Source organism: Spermophilus citellus, assembly GCF_964194105.1.
Source record: "Spermophilus citellus genome assembly, chromosome: 11".
Lineage (NCBI taxonomy): Eukaryota > Metazoa > Chordata > Mammalia > Rodentia > Sciuridae > Spermophilus > Spermophilus citellus.
The window spans coordinates 100405412-100422816 of NC_138192.1; the positions used below are offsets into that span (position 1 = coordinate 100405412).

The 17405-nt window shown below is 38.7% G+C and overlaps 1 protein-coding gene across 1 annotated transcript in view; it reads right to left on the reverse strand.

The window, feature by feature from the left end:
• SATB2 (SATB homeobox 2) overlaps nt 1-16604 on the reverse strand; it is a 174135-nt gene extending 157531 nt beyond the window's left edge. Inside the window, exons 1-2 of the mRNA XM_081261424.1 lie at nt 16403-16604; nt 14823-15050 (exon numbers count right to left, since the gene is read on the reverse strand). Coding sequence (XP_081117550.1) covers nt 14823-14991 — 169 coding nt within the window. The 5' untranslated portion in view covers nt 14992-15050; nt 16403-16604. The remainder of the gene's footprint in view (nt 1-14822; nt 15051-16402) is intronic.
• Nucleotides 16605-17405: the final 801 nt, after the last annotated feature.

A 17405-nucleotide genomic window follows, 5' to 3' on the forward strand; every position in this document is an offset into this window, starting at 1 on the left:
TACTGATCCTCGGGTCGGCCAGAGGCCCTCAGGATTTCCCTAAACTGCTGCAGTTCCCCACCACCACCACCACCACCACCACCACCCCCGCCGTATGCTTGTCAGCTCCAGATTCATTATAAAAGGTTTATTCACTTATTTTTGTTGTTAGTTTTGCTTGTCCTTAACTCTTACTGTAAAGAAGCTGAGACAGAAGTGGAACAGCAGCAAGTTCTCAGGGATGTACAGGGGGACAGTCATGGTCAATTCTAAAATTAGGAGGAAGGACAAACTGAGCTATATATGCAAAAATTCTATTTTGTGTTTATCCATAATGCAGCTGTCACATGCAACTCAGGGTCAGACCCCCAACTAAAGTTTCAACAATAAAAATCCTTGAAACCTCTCCCAATATTTGCAGGGTACATCAGAGTAGGGAATGATTATCATAAAATATTTTATTCTCAGAATTCTCTCTGATAAAACCATACACTTCTTTGCAGTCCCTCAGGCTTATCTTAACTTTGGAAAAACGAACAAACATAGGTCAGGACAGGGATGGGAGAGTGAACGTCTCACTGATCACCCCAAAGGTTCAAAGTGGGCTTCAAGGGATAGGAAAGGGAGACTAGCTCTGGCTAGTCTCTGATTCTAGGACCGTCATCAAGCTGAGAGATCACAATTCAACCTGAAGTCAGGTCTGAAGGCTGAAGGATAAAATCCAGATCCCTAGGTCCAACTCAAACACGGAAATTCAGTGGCTAGATCTAGCTGGCCTGGTAGTTTGCAAACCACGGCTCACAGACACACAGGGAGTGTGTTGTGACAACTTCGGAAACAAAATCAGAGCTATCCCTGGGAATCTGCCATGGCAAACCTCATCCACAGAACTGAATTCCCTGATGTCAGGTGTACCCGGCTTCCCACAGGCATGAGGGAGAGGTCCACCTTTAGTCAAGTCTATTCTGTTCCATCCCCCACCCACCCTGAGCCTGACCTATAGTGCTCCCAAAATAAACTGGTTCAGTTTAACAAAATGCTATTTCCAGTTAGACATCAATCACCACCATTAATAGGCAGCACTGATTCTGGTTTTTTCACAAAACTCCCCAGCTGTCAGACTTGTCCGCATCACTATGGGCCTCCTGCACTGCATTCAGCATCAGCTTTCTAGGAAACGATCTGCACAAGCAGATTCAGGGGCTCATGTCCTGTCCATGGGAAGCTCGCCAGACCACAGGGCTGTGCATGTTCACAGTGGACACAAATGATTGGTGCATCAACATGAACTATCGTAATGTATAGTATGTGACTCAAAAGAGTAAGCTACCTCGTGCTCAGGGGCTGCACATACCCAGGGGCCGTGGGGGTCTTGTCAGTAGTTCTTCCCTTGTCCCACACTGAGAGACTGCGGCATCTTTTTTAAATTTAGTAGCTACAGGGAAACAAAATGTTTGCTGATCCTGGAATAAATGCTTTTGTTTTTTCACGGAAGAAAAAGTAGAGGCACAAGTTTGGATATCACACAGAGTGCAAAGGTAAGGCATTCTGCTGAAGGACCCTTAATGTGAAAGTAAATTATGAAGGTTCTTTTCACAGGAGGTTAGAAATGCATACCTAACAAAGTCTTGGGACTCACTGGTGAGTTAAAAGGAACTATATCATAATTCACAAATACCAGGATTTCCATCCTCTTAAGTCAAATTTTATTCTGGAGGCTTCTAAGGGATAATTTTAAAATGGTATTTACATGGAGACCTATTTGCCTCTCCCCTCATTCTCATTATCCTCTCTGGAAAAGCTATTTGAAATCTGGAATCCCATGAGTCAAAAAAAAAAGGAGTCAATAAAAATGGTCCTTGTACTAACATTTGCTTCATCACCTCAGGTTTTAAGTTCTGCCTAAATGTTATTTTATCTAATTCAAACAATTTTTTAAAATCCTTGATTAATTTCTCCAGTGTAGTGTTAAGGAAAGGTTAACTGTACTAAGGTTCTCTACAAAGGAATTAATAAAGGAATCAAGCGCTCAGCTCTCAATAAGACAAGACTACCCAGATTTCTAGTGGGAATATTTCATAGCACAAGCATGTTTTCTTTGGGGAGTTTAACTCACAAAAATTATTAAAAATTGAGATCAAACACTGGTGTAAATCCTCAAAGGAAATCATACTAGAGTGGAAAGATTTTTATCAAATGAAAAACTGAAAAGTAAAGTTTTTATAGCAAAAAATGAAAGGCTTTCTCCCTCACAAAAAGAAAATCCTACTGTCTATGTTTAGGATTCAAAGAGTAAAACATCTATGGATGTTTAATAGGAGCATAGAAATGATCACCGAGAAATGAATGCAGACTTCACACGGCTCAACTCTACTGGACTGGCAAACACCTCACCCTATCCCATCCACTAAAAGCCCCTCATTTGTGTACCCAACAAATGCCTGTTCAGAGGCAATAGCATCCAGGCTCTTGAAAGAACTAACATTGGAAGGAAGAAGAGAAAAGAACAGGAGGATTGAGAGAGCCAGAAAGTCAAAATCATAGAGTGCATTTTCCAGATCCCTTAGGGGATACTGAGATCTCTGGTTTGCAATACGTAGGATATTATTACTGTGACTCAGATCAAGTTAATAAAACCCAGCCTACAGAGCAGGGAAACTGTGGTCTGATGGAATACTTCCCAGACAAAATATTTTAAGTATACATGTACCTGTGTAATTTATAGCAATTACTTAAATAAGAAAAACAGAACAGAGAAGACTAGTATACTATTAATTTTTTTTCATTTTATGGTTCTAAGACATTTTCATAATCTGTATAATTTATATAATTTCAAAAATAAAATACTAAATTTAATTTTTAAAAAACTAAAGAAACCAAGTAAGTTACTGCATAGAAATCCATTGAAACTCTTATTTTCACTTTTAAAATGATTAGCCAAAGGCTACTGCCCAAAAAAGGAATGTTATTCTACTTTTTTACTGTCTTTGAGAAGTGTTATCAAAGCAGCCTAAAGTGATTGTTTCCTGAACAAAAAAGTAAGAAACTGTCACGTCAAATAAAAAATAAAATTTTAATTTCCTCAAATGAAAAAAACATGGAAGATTAGCACAGTTGTGTTTTAGGGTTTGGGTTTGGTTTTTTTTTTTTGTTGTTTTGTTTTGGGGGGGTAGTTTTTGTTTGTTTGTTGTTTGCAGTACTAGGTACTAAACCCGGGGAGCACTCTACCATTAGTTTCATCCCCAGGCTTTTTTTTTTTTTTTTTGAGACAGAATCTTGCTAAACTCACCAGTCTAGCCTGGAACTCTCCATCCTCCTGCCTCAGCCTCCCAAACTGCTGGGACTATATAGTCTTGCACCACTGCGCCTTGCCTACAGTAGTTTAAATCGGGAGTGATTCCAGGTATGAACATCTCAAGCTCAAAAAGATTTCACTTCCCCTAAATTCCTTGGATTTATAAATTCTTTAATTTGAAAACAATTTCTAAGTCTCAAAAAGAAGCATTTTAGTGTCAACCCTACCCTCACCCCAGGCCACATTTTCAAAACAGTGTTAATCTTGTGAGCTGAACACAAAATGGCAAAAAGACAAGCCAAGCACTCTCTTCCAAACCGCATACTGAGGGGAGAAGGGTTTCATTCGAGCTTAATTTAAAGGTATGGGTGTAGGTTTGTGAGAACACTTCAGAGTGGCCCACAAGGTAAGAGCAGCTATTTAATTTTCACGCCATCGCCAGCCAGATCTGGACGAGGATGATATGAGAAACTATACCTAACAGCTCCCATGAATTTAAGTTCATTTCTCTATTTTGTTAACAGATGAGGGATAGACAAACAGATCTGTTTTCAAGAGCAAGCCTGTGTTTATTATACATACCAGAGGCAGGCTGTGGGGAAGACGGCTTCACTGAGTCACTCTATCAAAGGAAGAAGAGAGCCTCATCTCAGAGCCTTCCTGGGTGAAAAAAGAACTGTCTCCCGCCACCTCACTTCCAAGCTATACATCAATCTTCAATGTAATTATGTTTGACAGAATATAAGCTCTTGGCAGTTAACTTGTTTACAATAAATGCTTAGTTTGGGTACATGGACTGGATTTCAGTCTTACAAATATCAAACACAAACCTACAACAGTCCCATTATGGGGCTGAGAATTATTTTGCTATAAACCTTTTTATTGGGGGGCCGAAGGAATTACTTTGTAGCTTGTTTTCCACTAACCACTTGGAACAGTGTGAAAAATGGTACATTTCTCCCCTTACCCTGTGTTAACTGGAATTCTATACATTCTGCACATTGCCACTGGTCAGCCCCCAGTTTTGCCATAGTGGCAAAAAATACACATGAAACAGAATGGTTCTTACTAAGTCACGGCATTTCCTACAATTCTTTTTCTCCTCAAAGTCTCTTGGGGACTAATGATCATTTGCAACAGCACTGGCAAACTTAAGATTTGGGTTTTTTGTGGTTTTTTTTGGGGGGGAGGGATAGGGGGCTTAAAGTTAGCTGTAAAAATATGCTTAAGGCCCAAAGCTGCCATATGAATGAGCCTGTAAATAGAGTTACTTTTGCTGTACATTACCTAGAGATTCATTCGAAAAGGGGAAAAATATCAGGATCACCTTATTTACTCTCATAAAGTGGCTTTATCTGCTCTTCAATAATAAACACATTTCAGTCTCCTAATACCATATTCTCCAGCTCTAAAGGACAAAATCTTGTCTGAAGGTATCTGAAGGTGTCTCGTAACCTGAAAGCTAGGTGACACTTCAGAGTCCTCTGGCTTAGCGCTTCCCTGCCCTGCAAATGCCTCACTCCTGGAGGGACTTTAATGAACAATCTGAACACCTCTGGGTACAGACAATGCCGATAATTTATCTTTACTAGAATTCTTCACTTGTTTTTAATTTTCCAATACCATGAAATCATACTTCCATAATAATCCAACTATAACCACAGTATCAATATATAGAAAAAAAATCACTTGGAAGAATTTTAGTATATTTTCCAAAATAGCTAATACTGGAAAATTCAGTCACTTTATAGTAAGAATCCAATTTTCTTCCTTCTAGTCAATGTTAAAATTGCAGGTGACATAAAATACTTTTTTATATCTCTCGGCTTCTAATTAAGAAGATAAGTCACTGATTTATAAGGTTCATGGATAATCAAAAATTATTTTATAAAAAATGTCACCATATGACTTTCTCATATACAGGAGAGAAAAAGAAGAAAAGTATTCTCATTACATTATCAGCCTCACAGATCTTGCTACTATCAAAAGCATTAGTCTGCAGTGTGAATTAATGGAAAATTGTTAAATTCACCGAAAATAATCACTCTTTTTTTAAAAGTAAAGATGCCCTTTTAAAACCTTGACTATTTAATTGTGATTTACTTGGGGGGGGGGGGATCATAAGAAGGTGATTGTATGAAAAAAAAAAACACTTCTTATTATTGTACAACAAAAATTCCCTCCGAGGCAAAAAGACATTATGCCAAGTTCCACCCAGAATTAATGTTTAGGTTTAAATTGTAAAGTCCAGAAAAAACGGAACCACTAATAGACCCTTAAAGCTCGTGGCATTCATCAGCACTGTTAGGTTATGTAAATGTTAAAACTGAAAAACCCTTTGCTGACAAAAGTATTTTAATGAAGGCGCTATTAACTAGACTCTCTGGACTGAATAAAAATTTTAAAAAGCTTTTTTGGACTGTTGGATATAAATTCCACTCTGAAGGGGATGATTTTGTGCTTAGGACAGTTCTGAGATTATGAGACTCCCAACCAGGACTGTACACCACCTATCTTATTCCTTTCGCTTTGCCACCCTCAGAAAGGTTTTTTAAGCATTAGACCCAAGAAAACGCTAAGCAACATATCAAAGAAATTTCCCCTCTCAGTCTGTCAACTCAGTCCATCCTTGGGCTCCAGCTGCTCCGGTGGCCAGCAGTATCTGCAGTTTTAGTAGCCCCTCCAGGCGCAGGATGCCTGGGCTAATTCCACTGTCATCACCAGGTTTTCAGGAGCTCACAGTTTCCATAAAAAGAGTAGTAGCAAACATAGCTCAGGGCAAAGAAAACTAGCCACCGATCTTGGCTGCTGCCTGCCGGCTTGGAGTTGCTGAGAGCGGGACTCTGGGGAAGGAGAGCTGGAAACCCAACAATGTAAAGGATTATCAATGTAATGGTTCAAAGGATTGCAGATTGCAGATCGAAGCCAGATCCTCTGCATCTCAAGTGACAGTCGATGTCACCTGAGTACATATCCGGTGATGTACATACATGGAAACGCAGGTTCCCCCACAAATCCATGCCTGCTAAGAAGGAAAACAGGGGGTTCATTATTTAGCCTTCTCTCTCTCTCTCTCTCCTGGTTAGGACTTTGGGAAGAAGAGCAGCAGGCCAGGGACAGCACCTAGCCCTTGCTTTGGCAGGGCTCTATCACAAAAGGAACAGACATTACCTCTGACTTCCATCTCTACAGGTTAAAAAGGGGTTAGGGCTTAGTTACACACCTCAGGTAGAATGTAAGAAAATGTAGTGTCCCTTGTCAAACTGTATATGAAAATAAAGTCAGTGAGCACTTTTAATGTCTCCTGGTCAACCACCTCCCGTGGGCTCCTCTCTGAACCTCCCAGAGAAGAACGAGAGCCAAATTGTTGCTCCCCAAAACAGATTTTAGCTAATAAGCACTACAAAATAAGCAAAAAAGCACTTCAGTTATTCTGCATCTTCTCCAAGACTAAAAATTTGTACATTGTGTGACAGGTCCACCTCATTTTTCTTAATGATGTTTTTATTATTCTTTCACTCAATTAAAGCAGAAATGGATATTGCATCTTCTGACTGTATAATTGTTATTGTAATCTGTTTTCGATCACTGCTTGGGAAATGGGTCCAAAACAACATAAACTCTCCACTGCCTCAGAAGACAAGTCATTTTCTTTTACTACGACACTTAAAGAGACATTTATCATGCTGCTCAGTTACCATCTTTGGATTATGACAAAAGAAAGTTCTTGTTCTGCTAACCCCAAAATAATATTTCAACAACTCTGCAATTTGAAGTTTTTAATATGAATGCATTTTTCTAATAAGCTATTAAAATATGTCAATTTTGCCTATTTATATGAATAAATAATTAAAACAAATGTAATAAAAATGTTCTATTTTAATATAGGGCATAATCCGGGGTTCTAAAACTATGGTTATTTTTACTCTATGCCTTTGGTCATTTTCCAGGAATCTTGGGTATGATATTTAACCAAATTTGCTCTCTTTGCAAAGAAAATATTTTCTTATGTTAAAAAAGGCAATCATAATCAGTTATAAAAGAACTGATACACTTGCTTTCCAGCCAAATACAAAACCCAAGTAAATTATATTTTTTAAAGAAAGAAAAAGATAACTGTGGGAAATATGTTGAAATTCAAGTTGTTTCTATGATAAGTGCCTGAAAATCACCTATGTCAGATCTTGGTGCTTTAGAAAACATTTGTTCTAACTAAAGTCTCAATTTTTTTTTTCTCGTATCTGTGCAAGTCTTCAAGGAAACAAAGACACTAAGCTGCTATGCACATATCATAACTATGCAACCATTAGTGGGCACCAAACCATTACTCTGATGTGAAATGCATTCATTTTTATAAATAGTTGCTTACAGTGCTTTCCTTAATTTTGTTACCTTTGCTGTTATGTCTTGCTACAGTTTAATAACCAACTGTGCTAGGATATAACTCCATTTCAATAATAAGATAACTAGTTAGGGGCAGAACTAAATTTGTCTCCTATACTAGCAAATAATATCAGAAACAACTAAACTGAAATATATTTCCCCAGAGGATCTTACTATCCTAATGAGTCATAACCAGAGATAACAAGTATAGCTTGCTGATAACTTTACTGCAAGCTTCAAATTCTTAAAATTTCTATTAATGCATTTTTCTGCACTTTACGCATTTATCAAACTAGTAACTATAACATCCACTACACTTTTTCTTTAAGTTTTAAAGTTAAAGCATCAATTAAAAAGGGGAAAAATCATACCATAAATCTAATTGCCATAATTACATACCTAAAAGCACATTTATGCATATTATGTCTTTTTATCCAGTTTTCTTTAAATCTGGAATTAAGTAAAACTTTACAAATAAAAAGCAAAAGACACAAGTTGTAGAAGGCAAACTTCTATGTCTTTCACTGCCATTTAATTATGCTGATTTTACCACAATTTTTAAATCATTTGCTATTAAACAGCAAAACAATTCTGCTAATTGAAAAAATTATATAGAGTTCTATTATTTTGAAAACTCCATCATGAAACATTTTTACAGAAACACTATAGCCTGCCATGCCTATGGGCTTGTTTCCATGTTAAAAAAGAAAATAAATGTTTGGTTGATCAGTAACAATAAAGGAAGCAATGTGACTTCAGAAAATAGAAAAATGGTATACTAAAGAGGCTACATCTGTGGGTTGTTTTGTGTGGTGTGTGTGTGTGTGTGTGTGTGTGTGTGTGTGTGAGAGAGAGAGAGAGAGAGAGAGAGAGAGAGAGAGAGAGAGAGAGTCCTCAAATGGCTGTTGTTTTAACTCATACCTCAATTCCACTCAGGGCGTCTACTTTGACTTTGAAATATCTATCACATTATCTTTAAGTAGTAGGATGATGAATCCTTTGTATATAAAGATGCATTTTTAACACAGAGACATTTTCAAAATCTCTACTACACTTTAAAATAAAAGGAATTCACAGCTCTCCTTACTGGCACCCGAAATTAATGCTAGAGAGCAGTAGTGATTCCAAGTGAGAAAAGACCTATACAATCAAAGTCAGCAGAGGGAAATCACTCATTTTCAAATTGCTATGAAGAAAAGAAGAAAACTAAAAGGCAAACTCTCTTCTTCATTTTTTGAGCTAAGCATAAAGGTCTCCTACTTGAAACCATTTTCAGTTATTTCCTTTTTTTTCCCATAAAATAATGAGTTAAAATTGATGGGTTAGATCCAACATTTCACTGCTGTTCTTATTCTTGGGGAGTAAGGGGAAAGGAGAACTTGCTGCCAAAGCTTCTGAAAAGAGAGTTTGGGCTGCTAATTTTCCGTTCACAAAATCTAAATTCTCCTTATGCATCTCACACACAACTCATGAAATAATATGAAACAGTATTATATCACTGCAAATTGAGACATTTTTATCAAAATAAAGAGTGATGATGCCAACATTTCATTTGTCATTTCCCACTTGTCACTTTTCACTGACAAACTGTTACACATACAACTTTTGTCAAATGCTCTATCTTTAAATATGTTCCAAAATGCCATTGTATCTCAGCATTCATGTAAGGAAGATAGTAAAAATTACTACGTAACTATACATTAGTTGTATGGGTTTTGAAACAGCCTACTTATTAGGTGAAAAATATGAAGATTTTTTTGTTGATTCCCATGTTATGTAGGATGAAATTTGACTTCCTGAAATGAAACAAACTATGTAAATAGTTTATGCATAAAATGTGGGGTTATTAGTTGAAAGAAACTTTTTTAATGGTGAGATATTATGTCATTTTACCTCAACAGAAACTAACAACAACAACAAAAATAATCCAAGAGTATAATACAATTTGGTACTCATCTAACCCCTTTAATGTAACATGTCTTTTTAAATATATGCATATAATTTGTTCCAATACTTAATGCTTTTTTTTCAAAAGAAAAGAAACATAGGGGCTTTAAATTATCAAAGTAGAACCGCCAAGTTTCACTGCTTGCCATCTTGCCAGCTATACCAAATAATTACCAGTCTTACCTGGAATAAAACTGATTTACTTATTCTTAAAATGACTCAAATTCATATTCTTAGATATCTAATAAATGATAATTAGTCTGCTTTCCTTCCCTACAGAGACAGATGGGAAAAAAATTTTAAGGAAAAAAGAATGAATACAGGATATCTATACAGACTGATTCTGCTAGTTACAACTCCCCGGAAAAAGATGATTCTGCTTATTTTCTGAAGGGGTTAAAAAACAGATGCCTTAAGGGACATCTATGTAGTTCCAACACATACACACACACACACACATTTCACTGCAGATGATCTTGAATATATAATGGTCAGTGGGTTTCTGCTGATGGAACATAAGGTTTCCAAAATTACTTGAAACACCAAATTATGCTCAGGACTTGGAGGGGCGGATACCCTATGTTCTGTTTAATGTGTATGTTCCATTGCATATATTTTTTTAACCAAGTATATCTTTATTTTAATAACAGGCCAAGGACTAAAAACACTTTAGAGAAGGGCTATTTTTCTACCTCAGCAAAACTACAGAAGAAATGCTAGATTGTTGGATGACCCCAACGTCTAAGTTCACTCTATTTAAAAGAACTTAAACCTTAAAAAAATAATAATAATAATAAAAATGGGCAGGAGAGGTAACTACAGTCTTTTCTCTTCTGAAGCAATTATGAGTCCTTCCTACAAACATTATGGTGTTCATCTTTGGAAATGGAGTTTTCTCCATCTTTCCCATGTTGACAATTATATTTATAAATCCTTAAATATTTCATACATTTCAACATAGAAATGTCTACACTCTTGTATCTGCAGTTCTTTCAAAGAGCAAAATGTCTATTATTGTTAACATGGTGTCTACACCTGACTTGAACTACGCTTCTTCACTCTTAATCTAAAAGGAAATGTTCCACATGTAGACAATTAAACTAACTGATGTTGTAGACAATGTTCAGCTCTAAATGAGGCCCTGCCTGACAATCTTGATCACATTTGCTCCCCTATTTGAACACCTCAAGGTATAATGCATAATGATTTTTTCCCCTTGCAACAAGACAGTTAAGTTCTTGAAAGGGCTGCCTAGTAGCAAGCAGATCAGGTCTAGTGATCAGATAACTTCAACCTGCAGTTCTTTGATAACGTTAAATTGTTATTTTAAAAAATAATAATATTTTTCAAAAATAAGCAATTGTTTTTCAAAAAAAGCAGATATCTCTACAAGATATTCCCAATGTTTAAATATTTTCCCTAAAATCTAGAACAGTTACACCTCCAAAAATCATAAAAATTCATAGGAAAATGAAAAGTAACAAAAAGATTTCTGATGTTTAATGCCTCCTATCAGCAAATACACCATCTGGTCTATTCAAGCGCTGTTCATTCAGTTTAAATAAAGCTGTCTGAAAGTTCTTCTTTAAGCCAAACATTAAAAAGCGAAAATGCTTGTGTTAACAATGAATGAAGCACAATAATTTATCGCTATTAAAGCACAACTGGCCAGCACCTTCCAGCAATCCAAGAGGGAGGCAGAATGCCTGGTTTCCTCTGGAAACTTGATTGGCTTCACTTTCATTCTGGGCTGCAGGTTGTATGGCTGAAGCATTCCATGCAGCAAAGCACAGGAGATAACTTATGCTAATGCAGTAAAAAAGGATCATCTGATTCTTACTTTCATTATCCTTAATAATCTCTTTCTCAACCTTCAAACAGATCTATAAGTTTTAATCAACAATTTCACAAATATAAATTTCCCCACCATTAATCATCCTTTTTCAAATTCCTTATGGAGTGAATTACTAGCTGAGAGGGGACGCCAATTCTAGTAAGTGAATGTTACCCAGCAGGGATATAAAGCTGTCAACACCACGGTGCTCTTGCCTGCTCTAAACATTCTCCCAGCCTTCATATGTTTTTTAAAGAGATATAAGCCTTTTTTTTTTTTTTCCTGAGGACCTTCTATAAAAGCTGAATGTCATTCACATCTGAGCACTTACATTTTACTACATACATGCTTTAAAACACGCAGCTTAAATAAGAGCAAAACATCCTAGTAAGTGTTAGAAAGACAAAGCAAAACTGATCTAGTTTCTGATAGAGCCTTCTGAAGCTAACCACATTGTAAACAATGCACTAACTTTAAGTTTCCTTTTAAAACACAACCTTGGTGACTGTGGTAGAGTGTCTACCACCTTTACCAGTAAAATCCAAGCACTAAAATCATGTTCCCCCTTTTTATAATAAATATTTGGTTCTCATTAAAAATTTTTAAAACTCCCTTTTCTTTTCCTAAAAAATTTGAATAATAGCAACATAATTTACCATTGCAACCAATGTATTTAAAAACATTTATCTATCTCACTGCTTATCAAAAATGGTAAGATAAATTGCTATTTTATCTACCAGCCAATTAACTTAATGATTTCTCCTATTTGTATGGGGAGAGTTTTTTAAAAAGAAGAACACTAAAGATTAACACATATGAGCTATCAAATTTTGAGCTCTGTTCTTAAAACATTTTATACCCATTTATGACATAGATAAGACTGAAATATATCTGAAAATGATAATAAATGATGAAGAGTTATAAATATTTTATAGTTATCTATGCTTATTATATTGCTTATTAAAAAATTTAAACAAACGGATGTAGAGTGAGTGGTAGAAATTAAATCTATTTCATATTTACCCCACGTTAAAGAAAGACTTTCAATTAGAAAGTACCTGTAACTAGGAATTTATTTAAACAGTTTTTAAAATTTAGAATGTGCATTTTTAAAAATGATTGGCTTTACTCCAGTCTATATAGATGATTAAAAGTTACAAAGAAATTAAATTATTAACATCTTAATGTACATTTGGAAACTATATAAACTTAAACCCACAAAATAATTATTAACATTCAATTTTAGAAAGCTTTGTACTATCAAAATTTTATATTCTAAGTTATCATATTTTAAAGTTGTCTAAATTAATCTCTTTCAATACTACATAGAATAAAAGCTTTCTTTTAAAATCTTGTTTTAAAAAATCCTTTAAAATATTCCACATGTAAACTATTCTAATCACTTTACTAATAAGTATTATAAATTGTATGAACTAAGACAAAATAAGTAAATGTTTATTTTCAGTTTGGGAACCTTCAATATTACTAAAGTATGTTAAAACCTCAGAGAAGGTGACTAAAACAGCTTATTGAAACAAATGTTATTATTTTTCATGAAGACAAAAATTTTAGTTTGTATCAGATTCACAATATCTGGTCTAATATAAATGACAGTTTCAAAAAATTTGAAAAGCAGTCACTATTTAACAACAAAGTTACCTCTGGTCAGTAAAAAGAGGCAGTTTCTTTCACAGTCAAATATGATATAAAAGGGGGAAAAGCAACCTTAATTTAGGGACGCACAATTGGTAATAACTACATTTTAAAATGTTGACAGACTTCTTTGTATTTAGTGAATTCTGCTAGGTTTCACAAACACTGAAATTTTAAGTCCAAAGTTTTTTTACACATGCAGGGCACTTTCAGAATATACTGCCTTCAAGAATTTCCGAAAATTTTTCAAACAAAATCAGCACTTACCATCTTGCATTTAGTCCTACCGTATTCATTATATATTTTTGTTCATTATATGCATATGAATGATTTATATGAAAAGTCCAATATTGTGGCTTCAGTCTCAGGACAACACAATAATAAAACTCCACTCTTGAAAAGCGGATCACAAAACTACCAAGTTTTTTTCTGCTTCATTAAAAGTATATTTTCACAGCTCCAAAAGGGAAGATCTATAAGCCACTCTCTAGAACCTAATATTTTTTTTAAAACTTTGAAAATTGGGAGAATGAATGCTTTTCAAGGGATGTGATTAGTATAAAGAATTAAGACAAACCATGCTGAACATCTACCACAAATAAATATCAAAATAAGTTTCTAAAATGTCACTTTATAAAATGTATGCTTTTAACTCTTTAAAAGGGAATGGACATTTCAACCTAAGTATCTTACTTCAAAACACACATCAGGGACACGAAGAACATGGTGGTGGCAGCTTATCACTCAGTTTTGCCAGGGTTTTGTATTGTTTTAGGCCGCCCAATAACCAAGAATTATATTAAATAAGATACTGTTGAAATATTAGGTGGAAAAACCTAGATGTAAAATATTTAAAGGCATATTATCCCAAACCCAAATGCACAAAAATGTACCATGTAGAACAGTGCATTTTATATATAAAAGACAACTAAGCAACTGGCATATAAACCCTCCAAAATATTTTAATGTTTAAATTTAGTTTTATTTTATCAGATTACTTTTACCAACCACTTTTAAAGAAAGTAGCTGTTTAAGTAGTAAAAACAACAAAAGACTTTCTTTAAATAATATTAAATTATTGGGAGAGGAAATAGCAGGTGGCTAACAATGTTACCTTGCTATTTTCCTCTGTTCTTTAATTCATAATAAAATTACAAATGCCTTCGTCTAAACTTTACAGACTACAGTAGCATTAAAGCTTCTAAGGGCCTGATAGATCCATGGTGATTCTTTATTTCTCACTTGAAATTAGGTAGGATATAGCCCCAGTTGCCAACTCATTCATCTTAAAGCACTGTCATAACTACAAAGTAACACCAAAGCTTGTTTCTGTACTAGCCTGAGCATTAACAACTATCCCATCAAAGCCATCGCACCTAAACTTCGTCCCTCCAACAGATAGTCTGAGGCAAGGCAAAAGAATTAAATCACTAAAAAGCTCTCTAGGAAATTCTAGAAACAGTTAGCTGGCTGTGACATAAACCTGCCAACACCTCAGCACACAGTGGCAAAGTGCCCAAAAAATGCCACCCTCTGGGTAAACCACTTTCTTGTTTTAACTCGAGATGAAGCTACCAGTTGCAGAGAGGCGACTAGGGCATTATTTGGCAACCTGGAATTGACTTCCTGTAATCCTACACCGAAACAGCGCCTAATCAACCTGAACCCTGACACCCGGGCCATTATCACTGGGCCGCGGGCTGCGCGCGCCTCCCTGCTCCAGGCTGTTACCTCCCACGGCCTTGGCCACTGCGCCGTTGGGCCTCCCGCGGGCTCCCATGGGGCTGCCATTCTGCTCCAGTCGGGCCACCTTCACCGGGGGAGGCCCCTTGACGTCGGGGCTGCCGCTCCGCCGGTCGGGGCTGTCCCGCAGACACGGGCTCTCGCTCCGCCGCTCCATGCTGCTCGGATTCGGAGACAAAGTTCCCACCGGCAGGTCGCAATAAAACGCGCAGGGACCTAGGGAGGGGGCGGAGGGGAGGGAAGGGGGAGGGAAAAAAAGAGGGAAAACCGCTCACACACGTGATAGACGTTCAGGCCAGTGGCAGAGCGCTGCACCACAGCCACACAAACTTCCTCCCACGCCGCCCGAGGGGCCCAAGGCTGGAAGCAAGTCCAACCTTATCCTGGGCGGCCCAAAAGAAGCCCAGAGCTTGGGGTGCTGCGACCCTGCCCAGTCGAGGCTTCACTAAGAGTTAGCCCTCGATGGAGCGGCTAGATTAGGCGCCCCTAGATGCCTAGGAGCCCATGGACGCCTAGGAATGGACCATTCATTAGGGCAGGGTTGGTATAAGCCGTTCCGAGGTACCACAGCCTCGCCTTCTGGGGGTCAGGGTTGCAGAAGAAGACAACTTTTAAAAAAGGGGTTCGCCCACTCCTGGACAGAGCGGGGGTGTACCCAAGTCCATAACCAAATGAATCCTTGATAAATATGTTATAAATGGCCAAAGGCCAGGTAAAAAGGACACTTGAATACTCAATTTGTACCTTTACGGAGCATATTTTCTTTTTCTCTCTCCTCTCTCTCTCTCTCTCTCTCTCTCTCTCTCTCTCTCACACACACACACACACACAGAGAGAGAGAGAGAGAGAGAGAGAGAGAGACATAGACAGAGACACAGACACTCTGCATAATATTAACCCTAACTCCATATTAATACGCATCCCAAAACACTTGGAGGTATTTATAAGAATAACCTCCATCACAAAAGCGGAGACTACAATCGTTAATATTTTGGAGTGTTCTTATCTTCATCTGATCCTAAATGTTTTTATAAAGCTCTTCAGCATAAAACACCAGAGCAAAAATCATGTACATCCTTAGGTGCAGGAGCAGCCTTTATCAACTCCAATTTTAAAATCACTTCAGAAAGTTTTCTCTGGGTCCTTTGGCGGTCAGCGCACTCCTTACAGAAGTCGCAGGTCTCGGCACCCCTGAATTGGGGTGGGGTGGGGGCAAGAAAGGAGGAGAAACACCTGATGAAACAACGCTCGCACTGTCGCTGACACCCGGGAGAAGCAGAAACCCGGCACTACACAGAGCGATGGGAATCCTCGCGGGCGCGTTGGCCGCGGGAGAGGCCGCGTCGCCGCGGGTCAAGGAGACAAGGTGGGGGTGGCAAAGAGAAGGAGGAAAAGAAGGATGTAAGAGATGCAAAGAGGGAGAGAAAGGGTTGCGGCTGAGGGTTCCACGGCACTGCCTGGCATCTCTGTCCAGAGGAGTGAGAACGGCAAGGAAAGAACTTAGCCAGCCCAGGGCTTCCCCGAACTCCCGAGCACCGCGCGCGGGAGCCCTCGCACTGCGTACTTACTGCTCACGGTCTGTCTGAAACTTGGCTGGCTGGGGCTCTGTCCATGGAGCAAAAGTAGAGAATCCAGGGTGGAAAGTTTCTGGTGCTTTTCTTTGCAGTGTTCTCCTAGTCTTCCTTTCTCTTTACTCCTTTCCTTTTCCTCTTCCCCGAGTCCTAACGTTTAAGGTCCTGGGTCAGGGTGTCTTCTTCTGGTGCGGAGATGGTTGTTATGATGATGATGGGGGGGGGGGGAGTAGGGGGAGGAGGAGAGGGAAAGGAGGACTCCTCCAAAGGGGCACCCGAGCGAGCGGGGGAGGGGACGCCTGAGGAGGGGGGAAGAGAGGAGGCTGAAAGAGCCTTTCACACCTTCGGGAAGTAGACCGATTCTGGAGAGAAAGGACTGAGAACTGGAAGCCACCGGAGGCGGCAGCGGCAACGGCGGCGGGTTCGCAGTGCCCCTAGCTCGCGAGGAGGCGCGGCCAGAGCCGTGGGGCCGGTGCCACCAAAAGCCGAGAAGGCGCAGGGACCCGGGACGGCACGCAGAAGAAAAAGCGGCTGCCGCCCAAGCTGTCACCTCCAGCCTCTCCCCTCTCGGCCGCCTCTGCCAGCAGCCAGAGCCGGACTCACTGACAAGCCGCAGAGAGAGACACACTGAGAGGGAGATGATTATTAGTTGCGTTGAGTCATCAGGCAAAGTGAGTCCTTTTGGGTTGTCCTCGGTTTCCGATTTCTCCCCCTCCCCCTTTCCGTCCCCAGATCTAGCGCCTTCAAAATAATAATTTGGGGTGGGGGTAGGGGAAGTCTCTGGGTTATTTCGGGATGAGAATGGGGGGGACGGATCTAAACCCAAGCCAGACTGGTCCACCGCAATGGAGGAGGGGAGTGGGGGGCGGGGAGGAGGGCTGGGGAGGTTGCGAGGGGAGGGGGGCCCCGCCTGGCAGGAAATTAAACATCAATCAATCAATCGCTGTGAGCTCGGCGACCCAACGGCGGCAGGGCTGCGGAGGAGGCAGAGGGACAGGAG